The following is a 16,520-nucleotide window of genomic DNA, read 5'->3' as shown; positions in this document are numbered from 1 at the left end:
TCAGCCACTTAACCAGTCGGGTCTCATTCATAGTGTTGACTACATTTCTGATCTTACTCAAAGGCTGTGTTTGTTGAACTGTAGAATGTATCCTATCATCTTAGCTACACTCAAGTGTGCATGTGTTAATTGAAGTGCATTCAGGGCTATCAGACAAGGAAGATGGCAAGACCAATTTGTGACCCTTGTGGAACAGATACCATCACTTATTTTAACCAATACCTCCTATAGCCAAAAATGCTTTCAGTAAATTCTGAATGTGGTTCTCTGTATAATTATATTTATTGTACTACATGACAAGTCATTCAAAAAATATGCTTGGTATTGTTTGGCAGCAGTATCAGGGGAAAAGAGAGCAGGAGGAACCGTCTCTGTCCTTTAGAAAAGCTGTTGTCCATAAAGCATTCAGAGTTCCCACCTGCTCTCCCCTTGAGTCCCTACATGCTCCCTACCCTCTGAAGGTGAAAAGCAGAAATGACGAACCCCAGATGACCTCCCCTGGAAGTCAGCTGCTTCCCACTTCAGAGTTGAAGCAGTAACAGCCCGGCGCTCTTGGGCAGCACCAGTCATTTTGCTGCTTGCTGAGAGCGCACACAGGGGTGGCTAAATCATGCCGGCCAGCCATGGGGGCAGGAACAGGCCGATGGTACCCAGCAGACACACGATGATAAACATCCACAGGAAGATGCGGTCTATCACCATGGCAACATACTTCCAGTCCTCCTTCACCTGGAGAGGAGAGAGGGCACAAAAGGAATGAGAGAGAAAACGTGAAGGATTGCCCAATACCGGGAGGATGCAGTGTGATACATGAGGCTTTGCTTTGTCTTATAAAGAAATGTCCATCTCATCTCTCTCCTGATAGGTCTAGTTTATTGTCTGTCCAGTGAGGTTCCCTCCTCAGAACGTAACTCAAAAGCAGTGGTGTAGTCTGATATGATCTAGTGGTCAATGTTAATCAACCAACCAAGCCACTTGAAATAAAAGCCCCAGCGAAATGGATAAAAGTATAACACTCACACTGAAGTCAGCATCCTCTGCTCTCAGGTGGTCGGCGATGTAGTGGACCCCCTCCAGCGCTCGCAGCACACTGGGACTGAGAGGGAACGCCACATCTGAAGCCACCTTATCCACCTTTGTCGCCCGCCGGACCACATTCACCCTGCCTCCTCCTCCACCCGCCACCTTCCTATTGGCCACTCCGCCGCCTCCGACCCCTCCTGCATCCGGACGACCCTGAGGCGCGGCGAGGTTGGGCTGCGGCGGGGGGGTGGAGCCAGGGGGCCTGGGCGACGGCGGGCGGAAAGAGAAGTACGAGGACAGCGTCCCCAGCTCCAGGTCCTCGTAGCGAGGCCTCTGGGGATCGCCCGCCATGTCGCCGTCCTGCAGCCAGCTGGCCGAGGTGCTCAGACAGGGGCCCGTGTGTCTGTGCGTGGCGAGGCTCCGAGCTCCCTGCTGCCTGGCCACCGTCGCCCCCTGCTGGAGAAGCAGCAACCTGCGGCGCCGGCCGTCCGGCGCCGGCCTCCTCATGAAGAGCCAGCGTGGGATGAGGTCCAGGAACACGGTGTGGACCCAAGGCGGCATCTGGTGTGTGCTCGGAGAGCGGTGGTGCACGTTGAGGACGAAGACGGTGATGACGATGCTGAGGGTGACGAAGATCATGGTGAAGAGGAGGTACTCCCCGATGAGGGGGATGACCAGCGAGGTGGAGGGGATGATCTCGGTGATGAGGAGGAGGAACACGGTGAGGGAGAGGAGGACGGAGATGCAGAGGGTGATCTTCTCCCCGCAGTCGGAGGGCAGGTAGAAGACCAGCACGGTGAGACAGGAGATGAGCAGGCAGGGGATGATGAGGTTGATGGTGTAGAACAGAGGCAGTCTCCTGATGATGAAGAAGTAGGTGATGTCCGGGTAGATCTCGTGGCAGCAGTCATACTTCTTGGTGTTGTACCTTCCCACGGCGTTGATGATGGCCCATTCGCCACTCTCCCAGTAGTTATTGAGGTCCACTGTGTCCTCGATCTTCTCCAGGTCAATCTTAGCCTTGTCGTAGGTCCATGAACCGAACTTCATCTTGCAGTTCTGCTGGTCGAAAGGGAAGAAGGTGACGTCGATGGAGCAGGAGGACTTGTAGATGGCCGGAGGAACCCAGAGGACTCTGCCGTTATAGAAGAGATGAGCCTTAGTCATGTGGGTCACTGCAAACTCACCATCCGCACTATAAGGGAAGCACAACATTCAGTTAGCTGGGAAACAAAGTCGTATGGCCAACTTTCAATACAACCACACTTGGTGAAAAATTGTGTCTCTCATGTCACTACACACAATTTCTGAGCCAAACGTAAAATTGCATAGGGCTGTATCCTATTTTCTCCTCGACTAAATTAATCCTAAATGGATCATAAAACAACACGCTGTTCGTCTTGCCTAAAACTCAACAGTTAGTCAAGTGAACATAAACCTGGGTGTGAAATACCACCAACCAATCAGAGAAGAGTTATTATCTTCCATAGCAATCTCCCCGGGACATCTTCTCTAGGGCCGATTTAATTTACCTCCTCTGGGAAGCACCCTGCAAATCCTCATTCCTCAGCTGAATGCTGATAATACTGTAGCTGCAGCCTGAGACATAATGGGTTTTATCATCTCATCTTTCTTTTACACCGTTTTCATTGCAGTCACTGCTAGTCATTATACAAGCCTGATGATGTGGAACTCCATCATTAAAACTGTATTTTTCCGGGAAGGAATAATTTATTCTTGGGAAGAAGTTGCCAATGACTGGCTTACATTGTAATCAACTATAGGAGATTGGATTAGTGGTTTCAGTGATTAAGACTAAATCAGCAGATTGTTAACAGCCTCGTACCTCCTTTTCTTTTAAGACAGAAGTAGCCTTTTCCCTCAAAGCAAGTTGAGTTTACTTTGATCAGGCTTGGTTTACTTTGGTGTCATTGTAACGCGATGCAGCAGCTCAGAGGCATTGGCCAGTACTGCCACTAGCCACTAGAGGGAGGTATCGCCAAACTTCTCATTACATCAGGCAACACTGTTGGGGACCTACTAGAGGACACTGACGTTTTACGACACTGACAACAATTCAATTTTTCCTCTTCAGTCAAGTTTAGTTTCAACAGATGTTGTGAAAACCTGTGGAATTCTTAAAAATAAATGGTTATTGTTGCTCACTTGTTGTAGAGAACAATGTCAGGAACCCAGATGAGTTCAGACGGAACTCTAATAGACGTCACATTGTCATAATCTGAGGGTCTCCAGCGAAGCTTGTAGTCATTCCACTCCTGAAGAAAATCAAATACATGTTTATCAGTGTACAGTATATCCCTTTCTACAAGTGATATCACAAAGTGCTTCACAGATTTCCTCAGGTATCTTTCCTGTGATCCAGCCTAAACCTAGAGAACACAATGAGAACTGTCCTTTCATAAGCACTGAGGAAAGGAAAGAATTAGGCCAAGACATTCTGTTCTTAGATGATAAGTACGATTTTAAAAGGGCGTCCAGCCCTTTGTGTCTTTGAATCTTCTCTCATCCTGTGGTTATTCTGTATAGCCTCTGGCCCCTTTTCTCTACGGACACATCAAAGGCCCACACTGGGTAATGCTAGAGTTTGAGAACACTTAAAAGTATCTGCTTCTTTGCTTACCTGCTTCAGCCAGACATTGGTTGTCATCATCTGGTTTTTCTCATCCTGCAGAGGAGGGAAAGAGTGGAAGGAACAGAGAGAAAAGGGAAAGAGAGACAGGCAGAGAGAGGGAGACAGGAAGCAATACCTGAGCAACATCAGCAAGTGTTAACAAGATGGGGAAAGAAAGATAAAAGAAGTTTGTAGACAAAAAAGCTGAGTCAGTCTGAATACTGGGTTCAGTCCAGGCAGATCTGCTGAGGTCTTTAGGAAGGTCAAGGCTGTCCCACACATAGCTTGCAGCATACTTCACTTTAATAAACTGATGAACAGCAATGTTCGCTGAAGAAAAGCATGCCATCAGACAGGGTCAAAGGTTGCATAACCCTTTAAATTATTTTAAGGTTGTTTTTTGGCTGGTCCATATAGAAAGGATTACCTGCAGTACTACTATTTGTGCCCAAGGCTGAGAATCACATAAAATGTATAATATACTGTATAAATGTATGAACTATAATAAACCACTCCAGCAGCAGGTACCATGGAAAATCTGGAGAGAAAAAAATAAACAAAAACTAAACTATGACCTCCCACCCAACATTATTGATTGATCATTCTGTAAACTGATCAATTCAGTTCACGGGTCACTTGTACATCCTTCACAGCTGCTGTCCTGGCTCCAGTTGTTAATAACTGTAAGGATGTGCAGAACAGTGTGTGGATGTGTAGCTACTTTGGACTACAGTGGAGCATATTAGCAGTAGCTGTGGATAAACCTCTACAGTTTAAATTGTTTAGTGCTTGCTAGGTTCATTTTACATATGCCTCATACAGGCACTTATGATCTTGTCATGTTTAGTGAAATACAATTGGAATAATATAACCCTAACCCTAAAAAATTGGGACATGAAATGTTTTCATTTGAATCTATTCATATAATTTCAATTGAAATGGTTAATATGGTGTACATAAGCACTTGTTTTAAGATTTACTTTTCCAATCAAGTAAGTGCTAATGTGTCACATAATCAGAAAATATGTTTCTTTGTGAAGAAAGCAGGCGCTCTGCTTACCACATCAATCAGTTGTGCGATGGAGAGGCCAAACTTGACGATGACCACGTCAGATATGTTTGGCACAGGTCTGGACCACTTGTTGTAACGGACAAAGAGCTTCTTGAAAAGCTCATCCTCAGCATGGGAGTGGGTCTTCTCATGGCAGAAGACTGCAGGGGCCAGAAAAGACAAACGAGTCAGTTTGTCATAAAGAATCGTGTTGATGTCTGTACCCCAATATGAACAGTAGGTGAATGTATGGACTAATGGGCATGTGAAGGCTACAATGTGACAAATCTCTGTAGTGGAGTCATTTATGTTTGCTATTGGCACTATTTCTATTTTGGTAAGATGTGAGCTTCTACAGGTCTTGATTGGTCATGTTTTCTGATGTGAATTCTGCTGGCCTTCGTGACCAGACACTGATTGATCCTATACACGAGGGGTTAAAAAGATGAAGAAGGAAATGGACCAAATGGAAAATAAATTGATAAAAAAAAAGATGGTTTGATATAATAACAGACATGGGAACAGAACAGGGAGTACAGTAGCAGGAGAGGAAGGAAGTAGAATTGGAGGAAATAGAATAGAAACCAGTAGAATATACTGTCAGTAGGAGGAGGTCGAACACAATGAAGTGGAATTGACAAAGTAGAGTAGGAGGAAGTAGAATGGCAGGAAGTGGAAGCAGCAGACTTCCTGTGCATTTAAAGAAGATGTGATAGGTGACCGTAGAGTTGTTAGTATGGATGTGTGGCGTGTCTCCTTCGTTGGGGGAGAGGCTTAATCTAATTGACTCGGAGTTGGGAGTCTAGACAGACTCCAGGACAAGCTGACACTCTGATCTCATTATCGTCACGCTGAATGAATAGAGCGTTCCAGACAGGAAGTCCCTCTCCTGAGGATAACCGTTGAGTCCTTCATCAATGTAATCAATTACACACATCATTACTTACAGCTGCTAACTGGAGGTGAGATAATCCACCAGAGTGAAGGATGCTGGGTAAAACTCCGACTGCAACACATCTATTGTTACAGCTGCCAGCTGTCAGTCGGTGACGCCTAAAACATGTTGCCATTAACCCTGACACCGTACTTACAGGCACAAGTGGGGGATGACACATCACATCTCAAAATTTCAGTCAGCTGAGTGTATGTGTTCTTCCCAGAGAACTCAAAACTTCAAAGGTCTGGCTATGATTATGAAAATCTTGTGGAGACTGATGCTAATTTATATATAATCTGGATAAACTGAATCCATGGAGGTTTCCCTACTGATACTTATATGGTAATATCGATGGCAGACATTGCCTTGACCACTGCTTTACTAAAAGCAATGCAACAGAGCAATGCCATACTCTGCAACTTCACTGAGGGGCCCGTTTGGGCTTCCCAGACTTCAGCACCAAAAATCAAATATCTGAGGTGCAATTGGATGGTGTAAAAGTGTGGCACAGCACTACCTAATGGGGTGTGCAATGGGTAAGGGTGCTGAAACGACGCCTCTGATTGGCTGCATCTGGCTGGCTACACACCCTCAGGACTGCACCATTACCAAGTGGTGAGACAAGGATTTGAGGGCCATCTCTGCAAGCCTTTATCACCTCTAAAGTAAACCTGCCAGCCCTGTGAAGGAGGGCATGGGACAGGGGCATCATAAATGACATGAAAGGGAAAATGATTGAGGGTCCTTGATGAGGCCCAGAAAAATCTGCATGGAAAGCTTAACTCTTCTTCTACATGGCCCCTCTATTTGGGGCTCAGTTCATGATTATATTTGTATTGCTTACATTACAGGTGGAGCATTATGTTTGACACCACAGTAAACTTCCATGGACACCAAAACACAATTTATAAAAGTTTAAACAATATATGTCCTTGGAAAAATACCTTTATTTAAATGCTACCACTATAATGGAGGAGAAAACATCAGGTGAAGGGTTTGGTTTATTTGGTGAGTAGAACGTTTGGCCTGTTTTAACATGTTACACATTAAGAGAAGACTGGTCCTAATGAGTAGAAAAAAAATCTAATTACCACTGGAAACATCACAATTGATTATTATGCACTACAGAACTGTCGTAAAGTACATCTCGGTCGTTTTCTGCACGCGCTCTCCACCGGCAATGTACCACGTATGGACCACAATTATGTGCGCGCTTGACGCTCGGTGAGAGGCAGCTAAAAAAATTTTTTTGCGTTATGGACGTCCATAGACTGACGGCGATGGCTGCTGATCTTTGCATGGATGGACGGACGGCGATGCTGTTCAGAGTGCCGTCCATAGAGGGAGCATATATTTTGGACGGCGTCATAGCCGTCCATATGCGCATCTGCTCGTCCGTCTGGGAAGGCGCAGAAGACAAGGGCAGATGCGAGGCTTGACAGAAACCCCTCCAGCGTCTCAGATCAAAGCCCTCTTTCACTGAAGATCCAAAACGAGATGACACCTCAGTGCCAGGCTTGAATCTTGGACAGTACCCAAGCTGCTTGGCAAGGCGATTGTGCCTCGGGCGGAAAAGCTGCCCAGGAGTGTAGCCCTGCCCGAGTCAGCAACTCCTTGGGCCAATCGTGCTACTGTCAGAATTCGACTGTCGGAAATCCATCAAAAAAATTCACATGACAAGCAAGTTGTCAATTGCAGCGTTCTAATATATAGGCTACCCGTCAGACCGTGAATACCGTTATTGTCTTGTCAAACAATACGGATGAAGGCAGAGCTCACTGTCCGCGTCTTTAAGATCCACATGCGTGTGTGGGCTGGGAAGCGGAAAACACACCTGTAGCATATGCGCAGGCAGGACACTAGCCTACTATAAATGAAATCAAAAGGCTTCACAGTTGCCCACAGAAAAGCATCGATGAGCAACCGAAACCCTCAGCTAAAAGTTAATTGATAAATAGTAAAAGCAGTCAATAATAGGGAATTTGAGCTTAAGTTCTGCATTTATGCAGTAGTCAAACACATCGATCAGCATTGAGGTCCATTAGACAGGTATGTTTATTTTAGTTCAGACACTATGGACTTCGGCATACAGCAGTGCATGAGTAGGCTAATAATGATAGTAGGCTAATGACAGGTGGTTGAAAGTGGGAAATCCCAATATGATAATAAACTATTCAGCCTAAAGGCTACGTTTCTAACGTAAAGCAGGTCAGCACAAATTGTAATTGTTTCATTTTGTTCAAACCTACCTTAATGAGGTTCAGTTTAAGCCAAAAGAAAACGTAAACCGAACTTACTTGACTCACATACTTGACTCACATAAGAAGAAGCACCAGACAATGGTTGTCCTCACTGAAAACAGGTGGTTGATTCCGCGTTCCATATTTGTCCAAGCAAAACAGCTAAAAACTATTATTTGACATGGGCATTGGGTCGTCCACTTGAAAAGGTTATCTTGAAACCGTGACGGGTGAAAATATTGCGGTCGCTTTGAATGCAGTCTCTTGTGTCATCATCTTCGCAGAAAAGGCATGAGGACAGTTTGACACAACCAGATTTGATATTCTCTCTGATCATGGGCGGGGGAGTGTGACGTTCTTTGACTGCATACCCGATGGCTTTAGTGACTACTAAATTGCATAATTGACGGAATAGATTTGAAGTTAAAAGGTATCGGTATAGATCACAAATAAAACTTTTTTCGATGAGTGGGTTTTGTATCCAAATTCGATCGTCAGAGAGACCTACAGAGTTATCATATTTGGAGGGGTTGAATCAGAAACGCGCTTACATGGTCCGCAATGAATATGCATCTGAATTTAGATTCTGATGCTTCATAGACTGAGAAGTGTACTCACAAATTGTAAAGTTTAAATGCGTCACAATAACGGAATCCACAGTTGATAATATTACCAGCATTTACGCATCGCGCGCACTAGTTACGCACGGTTGTAACTTTTACGCATCCTTTTTACAACCTTCATTCTGGCATCTGCTCACTCGCCGACAACGTTTAATTGATCCAAAAGTGTAATTTCGTTAGATTTTAACTAGTTTCAGTTGTCTTTTTTCCAAAACGACCTGCTCAAAACCATCCGCCCTGATCTATAAAAAAGAGAAACAGAATGTATCGCGACCAGTCCTCCCTCCTTCTCTGACTGTCAGCGCAGCGCAGCCCACTTTGCGGTCATTCCTCTGCCCATTGGATGGGGACGATAAAGGAGGGACTTAAACGAAACTGAAGTCCCCTAACAAATTAGGCTGACAAATATATTAGTATTTCAGTAGCCTAAAGCGTGTTCTACTCTACAAGGTAGGGTATCTACCTCGTTCCCACAGGGTTAAAAATCTGAAAGTTCATATAATTAAATAATTAATACCATGGTTTTGATTAAATGAATGTCTGATTATTTCGTTCAAGACTTCCAGAATTAGAAATGGCCTATTTTATGCATTTTACTTTATCAAAGATAGGCTACTTCATCAATCGTTCAATGAGCATAACATGTTAGCAGGAATTTTCTTAAATAAAAGGGAATCTCACCAATAAGACAACATTTCTGCTGTTACTATCAAGTGCAGCTAAAGAGCAGAACAGGTGAAAATATTTCTTCGGTTATTCTTTGACAAAAGAATGTATCTAATAACAGTTTCACCATTTATAAATAGTACCACACTTGAAATGTAGTTATTTGTTTTGCCATGCGTTTTTATTTGCTACCTTTAAAACACTATACTTGCCAGTTGATATAGTATACTTCACATTCAAACAAGACAGTAAATGTAGATACATATATCACACTTATCACAACAGTCTAAACACTTTGTCATATTAAGTGTGTACAGGCCTGTACTAAATATGCACTTTCGGTGAAAATCCAATTTTGTTCCATTCAGTGATGTTATGCAAACACCAAGCCCACTGATGAAGAAGAGGAACTACTAAAGATATCCTCAAGTTGATACTCATACACAGGGTTTCCTTGCATGAATCAAGTTGCCAGGAGTCACATGTCCCCCACCCCTGTAGTGATGAGAAAGAGATGCATCATTATCCTGTGTTGACCTTTCAGGGGTCAAAGAAGAAAGTCTTGCAGATCCTGCCCTCTTCTCTCGAGCACCACCGTTTTCTCTGAGCTTCACTCAAGCTTCTCTCAAGCTTCCTTGTGTAACCTTATCTAAATAAAGTAACCCATCTGAACAAAGTCTAGTGACACCTTGAGAGGCCCCACATTCCCCCTGCACCCCCTGCCCCTCTGGCCCCAATAACCTTTCTTTGTTCTATAAAAGGGAAATCTTCTCCAAAAAAGCAGCCCCAGAGTTTTTTCCCAGCCTCCAGTCTCGCCCTTGAACCAGGACAGTCAGACCCAGACACGTTCAGCTCTTTGTGTGGCAGACACAAAAGTTCCATGCTATTGCAATTCTGATAGCTAACAACACAACAGAATACAACATGCAACATGCTGTTTCGTTCAGACAAACCAACACAATTATAATGTATACATGTTATTTGATCTTTCCAGGAATAAAATATTGATGGAAAGTGTGTTTTGAAATACACTCTTACTTTTAATATATGCTGTGCAGAATGAGCTTCTCTGTTGTATTGCACCGAAACAGAAAAACATAGCCTGCGTTTGTTAACAACAATAGCTTTTCCTCACACATGGGTAGCCACTGTAGAGAGCACTGCACACTTGAGAACTAGAGTTCCTGTCATATGGTCTTAAAACTATTATAAATCCCTCCCCCACCCTTGGGGAGATAGACTTCCCTGTCTATCCACTCAAGATCCATTAAATCGAACAATCCGCAGCACATTTGAACAAAACCTGCAGGTTTCCGGAAAATCAAGGGCTGTTCTGGGGAGAGTCACAGACAGAGGTGGATTATCGGCCAGTCTGAGCCAAATACTGTTAGATGTTTTGCATGGTGCTGTTGCCCTGGGGTCTCCTCCTTAACGATGGAGGACAACATGTTTGTCTTTCAGCTGCCTGGTGAAGGAGGCATGCAAGGCCTGTGAGGAGACTTCCAGCCTGCTGGCAATGTCTGCAGCTGCACGGAGCATGCCTTCAAAGGCCAGCGACTCCTCTTTGATTCTGGGAACGAAAGAGCAAACAGCCGGCATTAGAAGGGGAAGGAGGAGGAAGAGGGGGAGGGGGTGGAGAGGTAGAGGAAACGGGGTGAGCTAGGTGGTTGTGGGAACTGGGGACAGAGACAAGGAGAAGACGCAGGTGTAGTGGCCCAGTAAATCCAGTCAGATCCTTGCTAGCCAGTATTCTGTTTCACTTCATGGACAGGAGGCATGGCAGGGACGCTGGTTCTCAGTTCACATAGCTGACGGTTAGTGGCTCAGAAAGGAAGAAATGGAGGGAAGAAGTGAGGAGACAAGGAAGGAAAAAGAGGAGGGGGGATTGAAGAGTTTATTTAAACAGTGTCCAGGGCATTCTTAAAAAAAGAAACATCAAAACCAACCCCACATTTTCCCTGGCTGCTGCTGAGGCTTTCAGAAGAGGAAGCTGAAGACAGTTTCCTCCTTGACTCTCATTGTTGGAAACCCGGAGAAGGCCTGATTAAGATAATTAGGTGGAAGCCTTAGAGGCCCAAAATGGATGTCTGTGAATGAGGGGGTTGTGTATTAGGAAAGACAACAATCAACGAGAGATGACAGCTAATGAGGATGGAACACATGAAACACAAAGATGGAGATCTCTAGGCAAATTAATTTCTCAAACCCTGAATTAACAATCCCTGTTGTATCCTTGATTACTTCTTGTCAATCTATGGTAAGAATCCATGCCTTATTTTAATCCCTGTATCTCCTGACAGCCCTCTCTATACATAGAAGGTACCGTAGTCCTTTTTACTAATCTTTCCTCTATGGCACAGTTTCCTCCCCAGCCCTCACACTCACTTTTGCATCCCAGCCAGGGCCTCTTCCACATCCCCCTCCAGTTGCCCCTCCAGGTCCTCTGCCACCTTCTTCACCAGCCCATCACAGCTCAGGTGGTCATCCCTGATTCCCACTACATTCTCCTGGATCACATCCTCGTAGCTCTGCTCCCCCAGCTCAGCTCCCACGTACTGGATCAGGTTCTCCATCACTGCCTGGTTGCCGTGCTGGATGGCCTTTATGAAGGTCAGATTCTCTCTCTGGTCCTTGAGGCTCCTGGAGCCGGCCCGGCTGGTGTGAAAGTGGACCGAGCACTCGTCTGGCCTGGGCTCGTAGAGCAGGATTGGTGCTGGTGGTGATTTGGAAGGCGAAAATGTTGATGGCGATGGTTGTGGTTGTGACGGTTGAGAAGGTGAGGGTTGTGATGGTGAGGGTTGTGACGGCGAGGGTTTTGAAGGTGAGGGTTGTGACGGCGAGAGTTCTGATGGTGAGGGTTGTGACGGCAAGCGTTGTGATGGTAGGGGTTGTGACTGTGAGGGTTGTGACGGTAAGGGTTGTGACGGTGAGGTTTGTGACGGTGAGGGTTGTGATGGCGAGGGTTGAGAAGGTGAGGGTTGTGATGGCGAGGGATGAGAAGGTGAGGGTTGTGACGGTGAGGGTTGTGATGGTGAGGGTTGTGACGGTGAGGGTTGTGATGGTGAGGGTTGTGATGGCGAGGGTTGTGATGGTGATGGTTGTGACGGCAAGGGTTGTGATGGTAAGTGTTGTGACGCCAAGGGTTGTGATGGTGAGGGTTGTGACGGTGAGGGTTGTGACGGTGAGGTTTGTGACGGTGAGGGTTGTGATGGTGAGGGTTGTGACGGTGAGGTTTGTGATGGTGAGGGTTGTGACGGTGAGGGTTGTGATGGTGAGGGTTGAGAAGGTGAGGGTTGTGACGGTGAGGGTTGTGATGGTGAGGGTTGTGACGGTGAGGGTTGTGATGGCGAGGGTTGTGATGGTGAGGGTTGTGACGTCAAGGGTTGTGATGGTAAGGGTTGTGATGGTGAGGGTTGTGATGGTGAGGGTTGTGACGGTGAGGTTTGTGATGGTGAGGGTTGTGACGGTGAGGGTTGTGATGGTGAGGGTTGAGAAGGTGAGGGTTGTGACGGTGAGGGTTGTGATGGTGAGGGTTGTGACGGTGAGGGTTGTGATGGCGAGGGTTGTGATGGTGAGGGTTGTGACGTCAAGGGTTGTGATGGTAAGGGTTGTGATGGTGAGGGTTGTGATGGTGAGGGTTGTGATGGTGAGGGTTGGGATGGCAAGTGTTGTGACGGCAAGGGTTGTGATGGTAAGGGTTGAGATGGTGAGGGTTGTGACGGCAAGGGTTGTGATGGTAACGGTTGTGATGGTAACGGTTGTGATGGTGAGGGTTGTGATGGTGAGGGCTGGGACAGTGATGTTGAGGATGTGACCCAAACTTTGTTTTGCGTCCTGATAGGCTCGTCACCAACCTCTTGTGAGGCATTACTAGACAAGATTGTCATGGAAATGCCAAAACCAGATCCTGATTCGCCGTCGCCATCCCCACTTTGGCTGAGGGCTGGTGTTGCTGTGGATACCCACAGCAAGATGGCCAGACTCCAACAGCACCACATGGTAACCTGGAAACAAGTAAGAGGCATGGCAAGTTGATGACATCATGTGACCTTATCTGACCTGTTGACTTTATTTATGACAGATGCAGAGGTCATTTGCAGTCAGGTGTGTGCCTCTCTTCCTCTCTACTTACTACAGTACTACAGTATAGTAAAATACTATAGTAAAGTAAAATCCCTACTGCATTGGGGTCCCATTTGTTTCCTGTGTCTCTGTAACCATCTCTGTCCAGTAAATACAGTACCAGTCAAAAATTTCAACTGGTGCTGTACATAAAAGGGAAAAAATGCACCTTCCAAAAAACAACCTTATGCGAAATGGAAAGCCTAGTAACTACTCTCAATCATATAACCTAATGATTACAGCAGATGAAAATTCGCCTATCTGGCTAACTCTGGCCCACTTACAGTTTTGTTGTTCATTGGTGTGCATTGTCAATTAAAATAAATGAATAAATAATAAATACCAGACAGTGAACAATTTGTCTACATGCACATACTCCTAAGTAAACTTAGTTGTCTGAGTCATCTCTCTCGGGACATTAAGGCATAAATATAACCAAGTGAACCTAATGATTCCTCGACTCCAGTCCAGTAATTCCAGTGAATTATTGACCGTTTATTATTACTGAGACTGTTGTTTGTCTGTCTAGCAGTTCCCTACTGAGCACATATGTTTAACTTTAGTTTTTGAGAAAAACATTATAAAGTCTGGGTGATCAAACTGGGTTAAGTAATGGCGCAACACACTAAATGCCTCTGTAGATCATTTTTGGCCATTGTTTGTGTGTGAATTATATGACCTCTTCTTTCACTCTGCTAGGATTTCCCTTCCCTCGTAACTTACAGGGTGCACCTTTGACACTCTCCTAAGTGAAAGAGAATGTGTGTGGTTGAAATGAGGGTTTAACTTTTGTGGAAAGTGCCGCTCTCTCTCTGAACAGCTTTGTGTTAATCAGTGATTGGCTCTCCAACCATTATTTTACTCCCTGGAAATCCGAGAAATGCTAACAAGAATTTAATTGACTTAATAGCTTTCTTTAACAACCAAGGTTAATTTGACGGTCTGACTGCATAGTTATGAAGCCCTGATTCAGGGACATTAACCAGCAGGTTAAAGCTACAGTACATCAAACTCTTCAGCTATCCAAAGTAAACCACGATCTTGTTCTCCAAAAAATCCTCAGATTCCGTCCGTCCGTCCGTCATCTGCCGCTTGTCCGGGGATCGGGTCGGGGGGGCAGCGACCTAAGCAGGGAGGCCCAGACTTCCCTCCCCCCAGCCACTTCCACCAGCTCTTCCTGGGGGACCCCGAGGCGTTCCCAGGCCAGCCGAGAGACATAGTCCCTCCAGCGTGTCCTGGGTCTTCCCCGGGGCCTCTTCCCAGTGGGACGTGCCCGGAACACCTCACCAGGGAGTCGTCCAGGCGGCATCCTAATCAGATGCCCGAGCCACCTCAGCTGCCAATCCTCAGATTCACTGATTCAATTCATATGCCTTGTGAATATGTGGACAGTGGAGATTGTTTTTTGAAAGCCCTGGTTGGACAGCATAAAGGGGGACATTCCACCTCAAAGAATAGGGCTTACAATTTTCTATAGAAACGCCTGTCCTCTATATGTCAGTGTGTGTGTTAGTGTGTGTGTATATATCTGTGTAGTGAGGAGACACAGCTGTGCTTCACTTCACACGTTGTTATCTTGAGTGTCTTTCCTACTTCTCCTGTCAGCCTCCCCAGCATCTGGAATTATATGTGAAACATGATCCTAGACAGAGGGAACACGGAGGGAGAGAAAAGTTGTGTCCTTTTTTCCACTGTCATTGCCTATTTGGTTTTGGTGGTAACCCGCAGTAAGTTTATTTTGGGGAGGTGCTTCTTATACAGTTGATTTCACAATCCTCTTTTGAAAAAGTAAAGAACCCCCACCGACCTCTAAATTGTAAAGAAATCTCCTTATTTGAGCTGTTTATATAATTAGATAAAAATAGCCTTTCTCAAAACACTCTAATGGAGCAAGCAGCCCACTGTACTTTTGAGGTTCCATCCTTGTAAAGTTTTGGTGTAGATGACCCTGCCCACTCTTGTAAAATCACCTTTTTGCTGGTTTCTCTTCCCATCTCCCTGTTTCTGATTACTGTAAACGGTGAGCTCACACACATTAGACTGGCTGGGGGAAAAGTAGGAAGCAGAAACACTTAAAGAGGAAACTTTAAGTCTCTAACCCATTGCAGGCAGACTGCTGACACACACACACACATGCACACACACAGGAAAATGTGCACTGCCAGAGGCAATTTGGTTGCTCATTCCTTTTGATTGATGCCTATGGTTGATGGAAGATGGTTTGATATCATCTCTAACCCACTGGACTGATACTGTTTTAATGAGTCTTTTGTTTAAATATGCATGCCATCATGAAAACATGAATTTCCTTCATTGTTATTGTTAAATGATCATAATCTCTAGGAAAATTGATTATTTATTTTCATCGTAATGTTGTTTTGTACACTAAATTATTTTAATATTTTCGGGTTTTATAGTTCTTGGCCAGTTGTAGATTCTAACATCTTATTAAGGTTTACTAATCAGTGGGTCAGTCATATTATTCTGTACTATGTATTATATTATGTACTGTGTAATACTGTATTACAGTATCTGCATGCAGGTACCCATTGGAGATTTTGCAAAACCTCTGAATCAATTCTTGCCATCAAACAGTCCTGGAATTTGAAATGGTTACACCTAAGTTGGGGACAAAACTAATTCCAAAGGTACTTGTGACCTTTTCATTTTTACTGCAAGAGCATGTGTGCTCATAAAAGATAGCCTCATTGGCTAGAATCACTAAATTCTAAATCCCAAAAAGAGCCCAATGGAGATTGAAGTAATCCTTTACTGTGTCTGTTGCAGTCTGCATTGTAAAAAGCAAGACTTCTATTTAAGTATTTTTAATTACATCACTAAAACTCAGACTCATTTTCTGTTTCAAGACTGTGAAAGAGTGTCTGTGAAAAATGTTCACGCGTTCTACAGTGTCTCATAATGGTTTTCACAATGTTTTGCTATTGTGACCACACCAAAGTCTCTTCTTTCTGACATCCATTGTCTAGCTTTTGAGGTATGGTTTCCTTCTACTCCAATGTTGTATAGGTTGTTTTCTCTGGTGTTGGCTTAAAATAGCCCTTTTACACACAAGCGATGCTCTGGTTTACTGTCAATCATATAGGCGCGAAACAGACATGGCTCAGGCTTTAGCAGAGACTTAGCAGATGAAGAGATTACTGTTTTGGAAAGTACAAAACCTGATTTGACAATGTCAACAGTGTATCGCACACCAGGGATCCTGGTT

The 16,520-nt window shown here is 44.8% G+C and overlaps 1 protein-coding gene across 1 annotated transcript; it reads right to left on the bottom strand.

Moving 5' to 3' along the window:
* Positions 1 to 7: 7 nt before the first annotated feature.
* chrna2b (cholinergic receptor, nicotinic, alpha 2b (neuronal)) lies at positions 8 to 8,771 on the bottom strand. The gene is made up of 6 exons (XM_047021408.1): positions 7,963 to 8,771; positions 4,716 to 4,867; positions 3,665 to 3,709; positions 3,190 to 3,299; positions 1,021 to 2,218; positions 8 to 729 (listed from the first exon to the last, which is right to left on the bottom strand). Exons 1-6 carry the CDS (start codon positions 8,024 to 8,026, stop codon positions 604 to 606), a joined length of 1,695 nt encoding a protein of 564 aa, XP_046877364.1. The 5' UTR covers positions 8,027 to 8,771; the 3' UTR covers positions 8 to 603.
* Positions 8,772 to 16,520: the final 7,749 nt, after the last annotated feature.

Source organism: Hypomesus transpacificus, chromosome 6 (assembly GCF_021917145.1).
Source record: "Hypomesus transpacificus isolate Combined female chromosome 6, fHypTra1, whole genome shotgun sequence".
In the NCBI taxonomy this organism is placed as follows: Eukaryota; Metazoa; Chordata; class Actinopteri; order Osmeriformes; family Osmeridae; genus Hypomesus; species Hypomesus transpacificus.
This window is presented reverse-complemented; position numbering and strand designations above follow the sequence as displayed.

Excerpts from the sequence above, each read along its gene's own strand:
- chrna2b (XM_047021408.1), bottom strand. The coding sequence starts at position 8,026 with ATGGAACGCGGAATCAACCACCTGTTTTCAGTGAGGACAACCATTGTC. Across the intron at positions 3,300-3,664 it reads CCAATGTCTGGCTGAAGCAG|GAGTGGAATGACTACAAGCT; the intron begins GTAAGCAAAGAA and ends GATTTTCTTCAG. Across the intron at positions 2,219-3,189 it reads GACATTGTTCTCTACAACAA|TGCGGATGGTGAGTTTGCAG; the intron begins GTGAGCAACAAT and ends CTTCCCTTATAG.